This window comes from Lepidothrix coronata, unplaced genomic scaffold (assembly GCF_001604755.1).
Source record: "Lepidothrix coronata isolate B3197 unplaced genomic scaffold, Lepidothrix_coronata-1.0 Scaffold37, whole genome shotgun sequence".
Taxonomy (NCBI): Eukaryota; Metazoa; Chordata; class Aves; order Passeriformes; family Pipridae; genus Lepidothrix; species Lepidothrix coronata.
Genome location: NW_016690217.1, coordinates 8,496,666 through 8,514,325, shown reverse-complemented (window position 1 = coordinate 8,514,325; position 17,660 = coordinate 8,496,666). Strand labels below are relative to the sequence as shown.

The 17,660-nt window shown below is 40.1% G+C and overlaps 1 protein-coding gene across 4 annotated transcripts in view; it reads left to right on the top strand.

Moving 5' to 3' along the window:
* Positions 1-17,660, top strand: part of LOC108496236 — a 95,166-nt gene that overhangs the window by 73,437 nt on the left and 4,069 nt on the right. For 2 of the 4 annotated variants that reach the window (XM_017812761.1, XM_017812762.1), the window contains 3 exons: positions 722-1,010; positions 4,960-5,047; positions 8,772-8,841. In XM_017812761.1, coding sequence (XP_017668250.1) covers positions 722-1,010; positions 4,960-5,047; positions 8,772-8,840 — 446 coding nt within the window. In that variant the 3' untranslated portion in view covers position 8,841. Of the gene's footprint in view, positions 1-721; positions 1,011-4,959; positions 5,048-8,771; positions 8,842-10,231; positions 10,328-17,660 lie in introns of those variants that run through there. The other 2 variants (XM_017812760.1, XM_017812763.1) reach the window with 2 other exon arrangements.

The following is a 17,660-nucleotide window of genomic DNA, read 5'->3' as shown; positions in this document are numbered from 1 at the left end:
GTGTGTTTTTCAAGCCAGATAGAATCAATTATTTCTCCTTACAAGTGATATCAGAATATTAGCTTATTTTTCTAGCCACCTGTCAAGCAGCTGCACACAAGACTATGACATACCATTATCACCTTCAGTGATGTTGCTAAATAGAAGAATATGAGATTCTTTCCATACACCGATCATCATCAGCCCGAACAGTTTTAAATTTTAGTCCCACATTTAACCAAAATAGGACTGATCAGAAGAAAACACCAGAGAAATTGTTCATACCACACTAGAGAGCATTCACCAGGAGGGATGTAAAGTGGACGCAAAAGAATACTCTCTTTGAAGGTACCTCTGGGCAGGGCATAAAATGATTGCAAGAGTAGAAGACAAAAGTACATCCACCAGCTCACTTTTCTCGATAAGCATCTGTGTCATAAGTATCTGTTACAAAACAAAACTGCAATACAGAGCAGGGAGACAAATTGCTGATGCAGTGGAGCTTTTCCCTGGCTACTCTCCAAAGCAGAAATTTAAGCTGTCAGTGGAATAGGTTTTTAATTATGGACTGTAGGCCATTGTTAGGGATAGTTTTCTGCAATACTGGCAAGTTCAGTATTGGGTGTTCATGCATTACTTTAAATATTTCAAGTGGGACACTGTGCCGCAGCCAGAGGACAGCATCTCTCTGTGCTGATTGTTGTACAAACACAGGATCAAGATTTCTGTTCTCTGTTTCTAGGAGATTACAACACGGGAACTGACTGGAGACACTTCACTGTCCTGTCAAGGCCAAGTTGGAAGCAGTGCTTAACCCTAGAGGAAGAATTCATCACTTATGTCACTCCAACTGAACCTGTGACCTCATATCATCATGTATCCTGTTCTGAGCTTGACCTGGCCAGGGCTGGCCTCGCACTTGATGAAAGGCACCACCATACAGCATCACCAAAGCAGTTCCTCCCAGTACCATCCTTCCAGCTGGGGCCAAGTGACCACTGGGATTCAGTAAGGCTTTCCTGTAGAAACAGGTAAAGATCAGTCCCAAAGAAGGTTATTTAGTGTTGGCCTAGCAATGGTGGTGAAATCGTTCAAGGAGGGATACATGCTCTGTGCAGATGGACAAAGCTGTGATCTGCTGCCAGATAGAAACAAGAAACATAAATTTTATCTTATGCACTATAGACGCTCTTCACCTGCTTTAATTTTTAATAGAAATGTTCCTTTTTAAGTACTAGGAGCAATACAAGTTTAATGTGACCTTAGAGGACCATGCAACATAAGCATAATTGACTCACTAACATCACTCCCTAGATATTTTTTCCCTTCTTTTTCCTAAGTCTTAATGTTTCATAAGTTCTTAATGGAACCAGAAAATGCTAGAGAGCCAGAATTTGACACAGAGCTTTCAGCCTAGCAGTCAATATTGAAATTGGATTTGAATTACTGTGTAACTAATTGCTGATAAGAAAACTGGAATAAGAGGGTCATGGGAAGACATAAACCACCTGCAACTTATAGACAAAGGAAATCAGAAATAATGTTTATAGTGGTCAAAAAGGTTTACATTTTTAAGTATCAGTGCATGAGGGAGCAGCGACCATTTTTTATGTGTAGCTTTCCTCTGCAAAATTTGAGTTTGTCTTACATGGATGTTTGGTATCTTTTCACTGACCAGTGTTACAACTGAAAAACCAAACAGCCAAAGAGTATTTGCACTGAATCTTTGAACTGTTGGCTTGATACTATCACTCTTTTTCAGCACAAAATAGCTCAGTGTTTAACTAACCTCACTTTCATCTTTGTCTCTGATTGTGCGATTTTACCCCATCTGCAATAAACAATGAGGAAAGTTGTAACATCCTGACTAGTAACTATAACATGTCTTCCCCTCAATGACAGGTTTATGCAGTTTGTCAAAGCCCACCATCGGATCAGATAAGATTGAATTCAGTGACTGCTGAATTGGACATACTCTGAGATGAAATAAAAGTAGCAAGGTGTCTGTGCTTATTAGGGGCTTCCTAGTAGGAGAAGTCCTGGTGTCTTACAGAAAGACAGTATTATTGTCATCGATGGTATTTTCTGGAAGATGAAACTATGAAAACAAGTGAGAAGCAGTATTTGCTCTATTTACCAGAAAAAACGGCATAATCCTAATGTATCTGGGCAAAGAACAATACTACTTAAAAAAAATCTGGATCTATTCCCAGTTTTAGGGGACAGATTAGGGGAGATAAACCATCACATCTTCACAAAGGAAAATGAATAATATTGAATACAAAGCTCCCAAGCAGTTTTCTATTAAAAAGGTCTCAGAACCTGAACCTCTCAGATCTCTTAGAGCTTTTAATTTCTCTTTCTGACCAAATTTCCTAGGAAAAAGCAATCCAGATAAAATAATCATGTATTTTACATCTTTTTGCGGAGAAGGATGGCTTCACATCTGTATCTTGATCCTGCAAACAAGTATGATTTAATACATAGGAACAGTATAACTCAGTGACCTTTGGATATTACTCTCTACCCATAACAGTACGAAACAGAAAAGGAGGGGATCTGTTTATCTGTAGTCTAGATCTGTTGTTCTGTTTTCAGCTCTAGCAACAACTTTTTGTTATTCTTGATAATGACATTTTTTTTCTGCATTTCAGTGTATTAACCCTAAAACAAGTGTTTTAACATACTTTTATATATTAATATACTTTAATAATACTTTTCCATTCCAGAATAAGGCTAGGACTCATGATTTATGCAAGCAGAGTGTTTTGAGATCCTCTTAGGAAAGAAAGTATAGAAAAGGAGAGCTGTAAATGAAGATAGATGCCAAGTAACACCAGCTTCTGGTACCACCACCTTAGGGTGTTGTCATCCTCTCACAGTATACCCTATTTCTCCTTCCCATTAACAGACCTTAGATCAAGCCTCATGAAGATATTCTTTGCACAGATGCAGAGGTGAACATGGCCCTCAAAACTGTCTTCAAGACAATGGTTTTTTCGTAGAGAAAGCGCATTAACTGTTGAAGCAATGATGGAATCAGTGCTTGAGATAACTGCAAAACCACCTACTCAAACTGGCAAGGAAGAGAGTTAGAGAAAGATCCTGGTGTCAGGATTAATATGTCCCCTGTTTTGGCTCTTATGATTTATGTTCATGTCTACTGAAAGCAAAAGAAAGAAAGGTTTCAAAGCTATGTTTTTGTTCCCTAGCAGAGCTGTTTGTGATTTCCATTTTGTTGGAGATTTTCGTTTCTCTTTTATCCATTACCAGACAGAACAAACTGACTGACTTTTATTAATTCTTATTCCCTTCTGTTGACACCATCACTAGATATAAATTCGGGAAATCTACTCACAGCATTCAGTTCAGTCAATATGCTGATGCTGTCCCTGGTCTGGAGAATGCACGTAGTTATGCATATTTGCTACTTACTGTCCCTTCAACAAAGGAACGGGAGAGGATAAGGGAAAGAAAGGAAAGTTTTAACCTGTTCATCTACTTCTTTCTTTCTGTGCAGTGTCTTTTCTGACAGATAAAGGGAAAATTGGGGTGTGTGCCAGTTAATAAAAGGTCTGTATATATGCCATAAACTTAGGTTTTAAGTTTATGTTTTGTGTATGCTTCCTCTTGGCCCTATTCTTCCCTTTGTTCTTTAATTTTTATAAGCACACAACATACGAAAGGTGTTCATGGAGCTAGTCTCCCAGTGCATACAGAGTAGAAGAGAATGAAGCATTCATCACTAAAACACCCTTCCTTTGGGGTAGTCATTTAGGACTACCTTGTTAGGCACACTGATGACAATATTGTCAGGTGCAAAAATCCACAAATTTTTTTGCACAAATCCACTCCAGTTTGGCCCTAATTCCTGAGAATTAAGTGTATACTAAAGACTCAGAAAAGTCCTTGCTTAAGCTTAATACAGGATTTCTCAGGATGGAAGACAGCCTTTTAAATATGTTTAAATATGCATATGTTGTTGCTCATAAACAGATTTTGCATTTTGTAAATTCTATTTGCAACAATGAAGAAGAACCACACACTGCCATGTGACTTTCATTGTAGCACCATTACCATACCCTCCTCTTCTCCAGGTACAAAAAGTAGTTTAGGCTGTTTCTGTAAACGTATGGGTGAGCATTGATATTTTGCTTAATGATGAGGCTGCTCTAATGAGCCTGAATTACATCAACTACAGTTCCTGGTTGCTGCTGGGGCACTGTTGCCTATGCTGGATATCTAGCCATCCATGGCTTTCACTGGAGGAAGCAAAAAGCATCCCAGGGTCTCTGAATGGAGGACCAGGAATGGGACCATCCTTGCTCAGTGTTAAGAGGTCTAGGGTAGTCTAGTCTGACCTGAATTCTAATCACAAACCTAGCCATGCTGCTTTGTAGGATCAGGCCCTTGATTTAAAGCAATAGTGGAAACCTTGAGGTAGGTTAAATTGTGAGATACAGTGACAAAATGACAAATCTCTCCACAGGCAGATCTGTCCAGATCTGTCCAGCTGAAGGTACGGATGTTCCTCAGTAGCACTGAGGACTGTAATCATACACAGCAAGATGGACCTAATGGGGGAAAGGAAAACAAACCTCTCCATCCCTCACTCTTTCAGCCCACCACTTTAAATAACCTCCTGTAGCTTGAAGCAAGACAAGAAAGTCAGTGTTTCGCACCCTCCAACAGTTTTGACATGACAGGTATGGTATTTTCTTACCCACAGAATTGCCAAGGATATCCGCCCTAGCAAAAGTGCAAAAGTTTCCAGTATAAGGAGGTGGGGTGCCAAAACTGGCTTGTAGGCAAAGGTTGAAATGACTCAATCTGAAACAAAATGTAAAGCAATTACTGCTTGGAAAAAAAAAAGATCATGCTGACATTTAGAGACTGCAGTGATAGTATCTGTCCCTTACTAGGCTGACATAAGCAGCCTTGATTTCATCCCAAAATGATTTTTTTTTGTTTGATATTTAGGATAGCCTTTATTTGGAGGTGGAGGACAGCAGGATCAATTGCCTTAACTTCAGTTGTTATGCAGAGAAATAATTGCCATCCCAGAAAGGTAATTACATATGCCATTGTTTATACACATAATAGGCCTGGAAAAGCATGTTCTGCAGATAGAAAAAAAGAAAATCTTGCTTTCACATCAGGGTGGAACACTATGCAAAGTGACAGATTGCCACAAATAGCATTCAAACCCTTGCACAGTAGTGGTTGATTTTTCTTCTGGGGAAGAGGGGGAAGGGATGAAGGCTATGGAACAGGATGGGAAGAAAAAAAAGACAATTTTATTCAACAACCATAGTAACATACCCAGTGGTTTTTATTCTCCTGATTGCTGCTAAATGAACCTGATCTTTAAGCTGTTTTTAAAGTCACTCCCTCAAAGGGACATTTTCTGTTGTTACCATCTTGTGCAAATACCACTTCTCCTAAAGTGGCCTTAATTTGAATTGCTTTGAAAGTAGACCAAATAATCTGCTAGAATATGGTGTGGCACGATGCATCTCTTCTTTGTGCCTTTAGTACAACGTAGAAAGTGAATTTAGCTCAGAAAAGGACAGCTAAAGTCTCTTTCCCCCTCTCCCATTGCAATATATCTAACAAAAAAGAATAAAACAGACAGTGTGCTGCAATGTCAAGCCCATTTCAGAATTTTTTTATTGCAAAATATGCATTTCTTCAAAATATTGAAAGTATCAGGGCTGAACAAAGGAAAAAAATACATATGTATTTCGATATTGAACCAAGCATTGTTAGATGCAGAATAGCAGGGCTATTCTCTGCTGCAGTGTCCAACAAATTGCATGACCTGCTTGTTAGGCTTGACAACAGTATTTTACCTAACAAAGGCCTCAACAGCTCAGAGCAGCAGAGGAATGTCAAAATGAGCACATTTCACACACAGATGTGTGACCATTATAGTCTATAAGAAGATGCATGGGGTGGAGGGAAGGAGCAGGGTGCTGGGAAGGCTAACAGTTAGCAGTAAGGACATGGCCCTACTGGCCACATTTAATCAACCCTTCTGTAAACAGTTCAACATTTTCACTGTTCTTTAAAAACTAATAAAGAGAAACAAGCACTTTTCATTCATCTTGAAGTAATTTTCTGTCAGGTTCGAGCCCCTTGTGACTTACAGCTCGTGCATTGCTAGCTGTGTGATACAACAACTATTTCAATTTATTTTACAAACTCTGGCCATTCACATGTCAGTTAGTGTTCACCAAGCCGGCATCTGAAATTGTGCAGTTAACGAGTTTTACAACATTTCTATCAAGAGAAACTGTTTAGCATAACTGACTCTTAAGGAGTTATTATACCTCTAAAAATCCATTTTAAGGGGCATTATTTAAATAAAATAGAAAAACGGTTCACTGCCTTTTAAAGGAGCTACAAAAAAGTCCATCAGATCCTGTGCAGTAATCCTCAGCTTAAAGCACTCTTGAGAGCACTTCTGGGAATTATCAGCATAATGAAATGTTTTGTGAAATGTCCAGATAGATTCCTCTACTCAACAATTTTACTGCACCATATTTATTTTCCTCCTGGTTTTTAAAGAATTGAATTAGTTTTTTGAGGTGATGACTCTACATTTTGTAGATTAACTGAACACTTTTTTGTCAAGGCTGTAGTATAAATGAGGGGTTTAGACTGTGTGCAGTCTATATACATTTGCACAGAAAAAAAAAAGTCAAGCCCTTTATGCTACTCTCAGTTCTAAAAGGGTTAAATCACAATGAGGCTTACGCAGATTTGCATTTCTCTTGTACCACATTTTTCCCATACTCTTAAACAACTTTTTTATAGAATGGCATATATAAAATGTTCTATTGAAAACAATTCTTAAATTACTCGTAAAAGCTTATAAAACTGAAATTTGTTTTGAAGTACTCTGAAAAGGAGAAATTTATGAGTGTTAACTTAAATAATAGATATCTATCTATTAACTGTGGCAACTAATGATTCAAAACTGCTAATATCAGGAGTCTGTAATCGTAGTAAAAAAGCAGCATACATGTGAGTTAATCTCAGCATTTTAAACAACCTAATGGGGTAAACCCCATATTTGCCATGTAAATTACCCAGTGTTTCTGCCTAAAATGAGCACTGGTAAGAGAAACTTTATATTGCAGTACAATTACAGATACAGTAGGTACAATATGTGGGTGTACCTACACAACATGCACACAGTGGCAACACCTATGCAATGACCCACCTGGTATAATTTGTTCAATATTAGCTGAATCTAGTTCCATTAAAAGCCTTAGTATTATATGTCAGGCAAAAAAAATTGACACAAGTCTTTGGAGTTTTTAAAACCCATTCTGAGACAGACAGCCCAGTGCCATCAGCTCTGGAGATTGTTGGCTAGATACTCAGTAACTTTCGTCCACAGGACACCTAGATAATAATTTGTGGTCTTGGCACCATCCCATTGGAAAAGTATAACCTTCCCCAAAGGTATAAACTTTCCACAATCACTGCGGGCAATAGTGAATGCACAGCAGCATGCCAGATGAACTGTCTCCTAGGATGTACCAAGAAATGCATGTAGGATGGCGTCCTGCCAGTGCGTGTAGGACTGGTAAATCTATGATTGATCAACTGTATTAAGTGAGATAGCAGACACTTCACTAACTGAGCTACAGCTCAGCTTTGCAAGATGTTAAGTGTTTTGGCACTGTCTATATATATTAAGTTTTAAGCAGACAGGCACTGGCAGACCTGGATACTCCATGGCTAAAGTAGTGGGCTTTTTTACAGCTGAAAGCTTTACTGGAGTGGTGTCATGCTCCCTAGCACTCTGTTTAAAGCCTTGGCATGGCAAAGCACATAAAACTGGAGAAAAAGGAGAGGGTTTTAGAAATATATTGCTCGAATTTATGTTAGCATCACTGCAAAACTTAACTACACTTTAATAATCATAGAATCATAAAACATGCTGAGTTGGAAGGCACACATCAGGCTCATTGAGTCCAACTCCTGGCCCTGCACAAGATACTCCAAGATTCACACCATGTGCCTGAGGACGTCAGTCTAACCTATACTAAGGGTCATTGGGTGTAATTAAGTTTTGCTTGTTCCCCATTAACATGTATCTAACATATAAATTTCTTTAGATTGGGCTACTGAAAGTTAGAGTAGGATGAAGGCCATCAGATTTCTAGATACAAAATATTTTGGGTGGTGAAGCTTGAAAACACCCACTGTACAAGGTAAAAGTGTATCTTACTCCAGAAAGCAAAGCAAGGAGGGACAGACCAGAAGTGAATGCTTATTTTGTACAAGACTGATAACACAGGCAAAGCAATTAAAGGAAGAAAGGAGTGACCTGAGCTTAATTCTAATGACATCTAAGTGGAAGGCCAGGATAGGAGGCTGCTTGACTGCAGTCATGTATTTCAGCACAGTAAATTACTGTCACATATTTGCCACGAGTGTAAGTACTATGGGAACAAGATTTCTTTGTCCTCTGATTATTTATACATAATTTTGACCCAAATGGAAGGAAATATTTTTCAAACATGTACAGAATTCTGGAGTGAAGATCTTTCCTTGTTGGGGAAACACCTATGTAAAACAGAAAAAGATAAGAAGAGAGTGAGTTTTAGGTATGACAGGTTTATTTGTGACAAATGAAAACACAATAGCCAATTTTTTGTGATCAAAGACTTGATTCTTGTTCCACTGCTTTTTCGTTTGTTCACATAGGTTCAACTTTTTGCCCAGGAGTTGTTTAATTTTCTTGTTTTCTAAAATGACTGTTTTTTCTCTTGCAGGTAAATGCACACCTAATTTACAGGAGACTGCAGTTTGTTCCAGAGGTACACAAGCTTGAAAGGGTCTAAGGTGAGGTGCAGACAAACTCTGAGTATTCCTTCCTGTGGTCCCATGTGGAGTAAAGACCCTATCAACAAGCTGTGGGTGGGAAGCAGTTGGTTCATTCATTATTCTACCGAAAACTAGCTTGGCTATACTTCAGCCCACACTGAAGTCTACAGTTTGGACATCTCAAAGCTCTAAAATACAAGAGAACATTATTATTTTAATCCTGTCCCATACGAGCAGCCAGTCTTTTGCTTCTGCACTGTTGGGCTAGCTGTTTTCCATCCTCATTCCCAGAAAAACACTTCTGTTATAAGTAGTCAGGGAGTATGGTCAATAGAAAGCTGCATAAGAGTATTCAACCTTTCTGGGGGATTTGTTGTCCTTGTTAAACCTTTTCCCCTTCAGAGAAGGCTTGCGAATGTTTTGCAACACCATGACTGAACAAAAAGAAGAACGTTAATGGCAATTGACATTATTTAAGGCATCATAATTTAGATTTAGGTAGATGAGACTGTCTTGAAATTATCATTTAAAAATATTAAGTATCATAGAGAAATAAACCAAAACCCGAACAGCTGCAACGTCAAAGCTGACACTGTGTAGTGAAAAAAACATTTCTATTCACAACCTCTGTCCCTGAGTTGGTGACAATCTAAACACCAAAGTTCCTCACATTCAGCAGAGCTATGTATCACGATAATGAGGCACAAGTCTGCACCAGTATGGTTCTCCTAGAAATAATGTCAAAAAGCCTTGTTCTGAAATACTTGTGACCTTTGATAGGAAGAAGTAAAACATGAAGGAAAACTACAATAAAAAATTACAAACTTTTCTTTTAGCTAGTCTTTTGTATACTGTCAAGTGACTTAGGCTGGCTTTCCTTGCCTTTTAGGATGTGATAACACAGTTATTTGCCACAAGTTCAAAATTCAGTCATGGACTTTTAAACCAAGATCTTTTGCCAGTCAATTTGAGTCTGGTTGATGTAACCACATTTTTAAGAGCTGGACATGCAGCCTGCCTCTATTACTGCCACAGCTCCACATAAAAATTAGGGCATTACATCAAGATTATTTTTTGTTGCTGTGTTCTACCCTTCCAAGAAAGAGAGTTTTTTTCATCACAGAAAGGCTGTGTACATGTCTGAATAAGTTTTGAACTCATTAGCTAATTGCAGCTGAATTACTAAGGGAATGGAAAAGCTTGTGAACCTAGAAGCAGAGCAAGAAACTCCTTGCACTGTACCTCACAGTGGTCAGGTATATTCAAATGATGAATGGGGCAGCTTCTTTCCCATCCGATTGATTTATTAATACCAATGTAACTTGCCACTTTCTGAGCCCTTTCTAATAACAAGTGGTGTGAAACAAGGCTGTGTTCTTGCACCAACCCTGTTCACAATCTTTTCCAGCATGATGCTCCAAAGGGCCACAGCAGACTTTGATGATGAAGATGGTACCTACATTCGGTACCGTACTGATGGAAGCCTATTCAACCTAAGGCGACTGAAGGCCCACACTAAGACCTTAAACAATCTTTTCTGTGAGCTGCTTTATGCTGACGACAACGCCCTCGTCGCCCACACAGAAGCAGCTCTGCAGCATTTAACATCCTGCTTTACAGAGGCTGCTGAGCTCTTTGGGCTGGAAGTCAGCTTAAAGAACATAGAAGTTTTCTATCAACCCGCACCTCAGGAAGTCTTCCATCATCCCCAGATCACCATTGGTGAATCAGGGCTCAAATCAGTCCAGCAGTTTAATTACCTAGGTAGTCTCATCTCCTTGGACAGTAAGATTGATGAAGAGATAGACAACAGGTTAGCAAAGGCATATAGAGCTTTCAGAAAACTCCATAAAAGAGTCTGGCGAAATAAACACTTGAAGAAAAGTACAAAGATCAGTGTTTACAGAGCCATAGCGCTGTCTACTCTTTTATATGGATCTGAATCATGGGTCATTTACCGTCACCACCTATGACTCTTAGAACGCTTCCATCAACACTGCCTCCGTACAATCCTAAACATCCACTGGTCAGATTATGTGACTAATACGTCTGTTCTAGAACAAGCAGCAGTCACAAGTATTGAGGCAATGTTACTAAGAACACAGCTGTGTTGGATGTGTTGGATGTGTTGGATCTCAAGGGTGAAGGACCACCGCCTCCCTAAGATCTTGCTTTATGGTGAACTTGCCACCGGCTGCCGCAAGAGAGGAGCCCAGAAGAAAAGATGCAAGGACTCCCTGAAACAACGTCCAACCAGGACATCTGGAGACACACTATCTATAACACTGCTTCTCCCTTTGAGAATAAACACAGGATCACTCTTGAGGAGAAAAGACAATGCAGAAAGAATCATGTCTTGCTAATACCACCTAAGGAGTCTTTCTGCTGTGCCTTTTCCAACTGGACATGCCTATCTCGTATTGGCCTTTTTAGCCACCAGCACTCTTGTAGCAAATGTGGGTAGAGCCCTTCCCAAATCTTCATTCGCAAAGCCTAGCCATGAAAAGTTTCCAGCGCGTTCTCCTGTTTGTTTCTGGATCATTTCTGAATCACTGTTTTTGCCCATGGACCCTTCACCTTCTCTTCCTCTTTCAGCCAAGTTCCACTCTCAGCAAAAAGACTGGTTTCAGCCTTATGCTATTAGCTGCTATAAAGTGCAAGATCAAGTTTGAATTCACTCAAGAACTTGCTACATCATAAGCATGGAGATCTGTTTATTTTTAAAGGGTGTTAAAAAAGAATAAGCAGCCCCCCCCCCATACTTCTGTAACCAATTGCACCAACCATAGAAAAAAAAAGTGTGATTGCCGCGAAATAAAAAATGTCCATGAACACAACCTACCACAATAGGCCGTCAAAACCACTCTATAAAACTGGCAATAAAAAGGTACAGTACATTCTATGTTACAAAAGGAAGAGGTGAGTAAAAGAAAGAAGAAACATCAGAGTCCACCTCTTAAAACTTGAAGTTGTCTGGGTATACTGGAGTCTGGGAAAGACCAACACCTTAGTTCACACAAGATGTGCGGACACATCCATTGCAAGAAATGTTAGGGTAGTTTTTCTGAGACTCAGTCACAGAATCACAGAATATTCTGAGTCGGAAGGGACGCACAAGGACCATCAAGTCCAACCCTTAATCCTGCACACGACCATCCCCATGAGTCACATAATGTGTTTGAGAGTATCATCCAAATGCTTCTTGAACTCTGTCAGGCTTGGTGCTGTGACTGCTTACCTGGGGAGCCTGTTCCAGCACCCAACCACCCTCTGGGGGAAGAACCTTCCTATAAGATCCAGCCTAAGCCTCCCCTGACACAACTTCAGGCCTTTCCTCCAGTCCTGTCCCTGGTCACCACAGAGAAGAGATCAGTGCATGCCCCTTCTCTTCCCCTCACAAGGAAGCTGTGGACTGCAATGAGGCCTCTCCTCAGTTTCCCCTTCTCCAGACTGAACACACAAAGTGATCTCAGCCACTCTTCATAAGGCTTCCCCTCAAGGCCCTTCACCATCTTTGTTGCCCTCCTTTGGACACTCTCTAACAGCTTAATAACTTTCTTATATTGTGGTGTCCAAAACTGCCACAATATTCAAGTGAGGCCCCACCAGTGCAGAGCAGAGCGGGACAATCCCCTCCCTCGACCGGCTGGTGATGCTTTGCCTGATGCCCCCGGGACATGGTTGGCTCTCCTGGCTGCCAGGGCACTGCTGACTCATATTCAACTGGCCACTGGCCAGGACTCCCAGGTCCTGCCATAGTCCCTGGGGGGAGGAATGTAGGGCAGCGACAGTGCACAAAAGGGTCTGAGTGAGGTTTGAGGTGCAATGGCTGTTTAATGAGGGTGTGTGGGGTTTATATAAGCTCTGGTGTGGAATACACGAGAAAATGGAATGGAGCATGAGACAGACAGACAGGGAAACAAACAGGAGTAGGGACTCAGGTGAAGAGGGAGGAACTGGGGAGGAACTGGGGAAGGAAAGGACGAATGGTAGCTCTCTCCTCTCTGCAGCCTTCTCAGCCAATCAGAGGGAGGAGCAGGGAAGCAGGGAATAGACACCTCGAGGCATGCCGGGACATGCCCGGGTATTACAACTGTAGGGGTATCATACAATGTACATGTTTAAAACCACATAATAATTGTGAAGTCCATGTAATAAAGTCCTGCTGTATATCTTTTTCCACGCCTGGAACCACTCCCATTCTGATTCCTGGTCCTCAACAGGTCCCTTTCCACAGACCTGTTTTCCAGCATCTCGTTCTGTTCATACATTCAGGGTTGCCCCATTCCAGATGCAGAATCTGGTGCTTTCCCTTGTTGAACTCCATATAGCTGGTGATTGTCCAGTCCTTTAATTTGTCAAGGTCTCTCTGCAGGGCCTCCCTGCCTTTGAGGAAGTCAACAGCTCCTCTCAGTTTTGTGTCATCTGCAAACTTGCTTAGTATCCCTTCCAGTCCTGCATTCAAGTCATTAATGAAGATGTTGAAGAGCACAGAGCCCAAGATGGAGCCCTGTGGAATCAGGGCAAGTGACTCACTAGTGACAGGTGACCAGTGTGATGTCACCCCATTCACTATTACCCTTGGTGCTCAACCTGGGAGCCAATTGCTCACCCATCACTTCATGTGTTTATCCAGCTGTGTGCTGGACAGTTTGTCCAGAGAATAATTCCCCAAATAATCTTCTCCATAACTTTACTAGACACTGAAGTGAGACTAATAGGCCTGTAGCTTCCCGAGTCCTCCTTGATCTTCCTGAGAACTGGGACAATGTTTGCCAGCTTCCATTCAGCTGGGACCTCTTTGGATACCCAAGACTGCTCAAAGATCACCGAGAGAGGTGTTGCTATGACATCAACCAGCTTTTCGAGGATTCTTAGATCAATCCCATCAGGCCCCATAGATTTTTAGGGATCCAGCTAGATCAGCAGATCCCACACATTTTCAGGGTCCACTGGGACTAGGATTTTCTTGCAGTCATGGTCCTCCAGCTCAGGGCACTGAGACCACCTTCGTCCACTATCAGTTGAAGAGAGAGGCAAAGAAAGTGTTAAACACCTCTGCCTTGTCTCTGTCCCTCTTTGTGAGATGACCGCTGCCTATTGCCATTAATATATTTGAAAAAACTCTTTTTATTGTCCCCAGCATTTCTGGCCAGCTGCAACTCCAGTTGAGCTTTGACTACAGGAATTTTCTCCCTGCAGTGGTGAGCAGCATCTCTGAAGTCCTCTTGTGTCACCTAACCTTGATTCTACTGGGCGTGCTCCTTCCTTTTTTGACACCTGGGACAAACACTCCTCTGCCATTGACTGTTTGTGATTCATTTGACAGTGGGTTGGGTATCATTGTGGCAGCTCTGGAGTGTAACCAGCCCCACAAGAGCTGTCAGAAACAGAGTTGGGTAGAGGAGGATAACAGAGGTTTACAATCCATGTGATTTAGTAGATTCCTATCATTAAAGTTGTCTGTGACCTGTTCTGGTGCATGAGAAACTTTTGACAGCAAACTGACAAGAAGACTGAGCTACACATCCCTAGGGTAGACCAAACCTTTATCATCTTGGCTGGCATCAGGACTGCTGAGATACATTTCCTCAGGGAGAAGAACACCTTGTTTGTTTGAACACAGCCATTTTCTTCAACTAAACCTGTATTTCTGCTTTCACAGAGTGTAGGATTCACATGCTTTCATCTCTCTGTGGGGAATTTTCTTCATATGAATTACAATGGTGTCATTGATATGGTGATTTTCTTGGGAAGGTCTTGCAGTAGGTTTACAAGTCAGACAGAAGCTCTAGCTAGCAATCACTTGAGCAACAAATAATATCTTTAATGTCCTGGAATGCCAGTGCTTGATATTTCAGGAGTAGCTTTTATTTATCATTATGTATGCCATCTACCTGCCTCAGATGATAGTATTAGCTGTTCTTTACAGATGAAAGGAAAAAAATAAAAGTCTTGCTGTATTTTAGATGCACTTCAAACAGATATTTTTGCGTTGTGAATTCCACAAGAGAAGAGAGAGTGGACCCTTGCTAACATCTGGTCACATCTCATAGTCAGTCAAAGCCTATAATCACAGTCACAGTGCACCATGCTTATGTGAAAAGCTCTGTTCTATGGGACCTAACCTAAAGCTGGGAAGGCGTCTGTTCCTCTGCTCCTGAAGACAGTATGATGTGAGCAGTGTCAAAGAGAAGTGCAAGGGGATCTACCACTCACTGCCTGTTCTCAGTTACCAAAGTCCACACTAAATAATCAGATGAACTGAGTCAGATGTCTCAAGTGCTCTGATTACACCAAGGCCAGCACATGTTGACTTTAGTGGTTTTGGACATAATTCCTTCTCTGTCAGTGGGAATGTGAAACTGGATAATTTAGTAGCTTCCTAATGATCTATGATCTTTAGCACTCCAAGAAAAGGGAAAGAAAGGGAGTGTGGAAAGATTTTCTCTTAATTGCTTCTAGGAGTGTTCCCTTCACTTTAACAAGACCTTGCAGTACTTTATGTGTTTTGGCACCAGTTTGGCTGAGGGTGAAACACATACTTGTAAGATTCATCTGTGGCCTACTAACATGGGAACTGAGTCTATGTGTTATACCTTGAGCAACAGGTCAAATTTAGATTTCAAAATTTCATAGATGTGAGGTAACCACAACATAAAAAGGAAAATTGCAGGAACCAGAAGAAATCAAACAGTGATTTGTTCTGTCATAACAACTGTAAGTAGGAAAAGTGCAACTTGTAGGTTGTTTTTGTTGTATAACTCCATTTGAAAGGCTTGAGGGAAAAAATTGCCCCTTCAAATATAAGGACATAGATCTGTGACACAGGGCTCTCTAAATTCCCTTAGGTGTATTTGGAAACTGTACATCAAACTACTCACAGTTGCAAGCTATGCTACAAATTTATCACATAATTTTTTTCTGTGATGCAGTAAGTACCTACTAATGTAAGTTATTCTAAATGAGCTATCGAAGAAAGAGGAGTAACTCCCTAAAACATTCTGGGGTATTTCTCCAGTATTGTAGTGCTGCCCATGTCTAATATGTGTATCCATTAACCTAACTTATTTTACATTTATTTCATTAAAATGAAGCAAAAACTTCACGTGGACTTTTAAATAAATTAATTCTGGTTTTATACTAATTTATGAACTTGGTTAGTTATTAAGTTTTGCTAGATCTTAGAAGAAGTTTTGCACACTTATAAAGGTGTGCTCTTATCAAGCTAATTAAATTAATAAATTAATTTTAGAATTAAAAAATTTTAATAGGTGCAATTGCAGCAGTGCACCTGTTATTCAGCTTAAGACAGGGTCTAAGTTAGGATGCAATTAGAAAGTCAAGTGGTAGCAATGAAAAGCATATCCATAACCAAAGTATGCCTTTTTTTATCACAACTGTGTTTCAAACTCTTTCTGTGTTAGATGCTAAATATTGTTAGGTGTGATATTATATTGTTAGGTAATATTGTTTACTACAGAATAGGTTCATTTAGGATGTCAAAGGTGGAGGTTTGGCTTTCTCAAATTCCTGTGCAATAATTCGTATACAAACTCTGAAAATGGAACTGATAAAACATCAATGATTACTATACAAAGAAGTTAAATATTACAGCTATTTTTCTCACTGAAATCTAATCCAGGGATTACCAACAATGGGGAATCTGTTTTATTTGCATTTAATTTGTACCTTCACACTATTATCTTCCATGGTTTAGTTTCAGGAAATGTGGTTCAGGCTATTATAACCACATTTCATGCTGCAGTTGCATTGTTATTTGAGCTCTATACTTGGAAATGACTTACTGAAAAAATGAAGCCAGCATACCTTATTTTAATTATACTAGAGCTGTGTCTAAGTACGGAGAAATAGTACGACATATATTTAATATGGAGCACAGATTAACAGTTTTATGAGGCATAAAATCCATCTATATCATTTTCTATTTACAAATCAGTTATACATCTTTCAACAAAACAAATGCCTATAGTGTAAAAATGAATAAAGAGAGCATCAAACTAGCAATCATGTATGCAGTAAATAACATCTTAATTGGTCTAGAATTCTGGAGCTTGATTTTTTTGGAACTAGGTTTTATTTATTGATCTATATGGCATATTATTTTCCCAGTGATTTGTACAAGTCTATTCCCTTTCTTCAATATCAGATCCATGTATGGCTTTATACTGCAAATCCCATCTGGGGAAATAGCCAAGTAAGAGAAGAACAGTTGCTTCTGGAAAAGTCATCCATTTAAAAGCTTTCACTGAGGCAAGGATAACTTCATAGCTTTTACATTTTGTCTTCTGATAAAAAAGAAGGAGACAGAGGATGAGGGAAGAAATGCTGCTATTATGCAGTTGCCACACGATGCGCTCTTCAACAGGCCTTCACTCCTCACTGGTTTGGCGGCAGCAAGAAAACAAGGAAGGATCCCACGTACACTGGGAAATGTCTATGTTCCTATGTTGCCTTTACCAGCAAGACTAGCAGACAGAAGTGAGTATGGTTGGTTTTATACATGGTCACAAGCTCTGGATTTAGTTATTCTCAAGAGCATCTGTGCTTAATACCCCCACTGTATTTCAAGCCAAATGGCACTTCACCCCATGCTTTGCACACTACCATGCAGCTGAGAACTGACAAATTCAATCTTCCTCTGCCAAGGCGTCAGGTGAGGAATTATTCTCTTTGCTGAAACACAGGTGTCAACTGCTTAAGTCAGTATTAGAGGAAGAAGGAAATCTCTCAGTGACTCTCTTGTTCCCTATAAAAATGTAGGTGGAAATGTCATCCTGAAGACTGGTTTCTTTCCTTAGGATTGTGAAAGACTG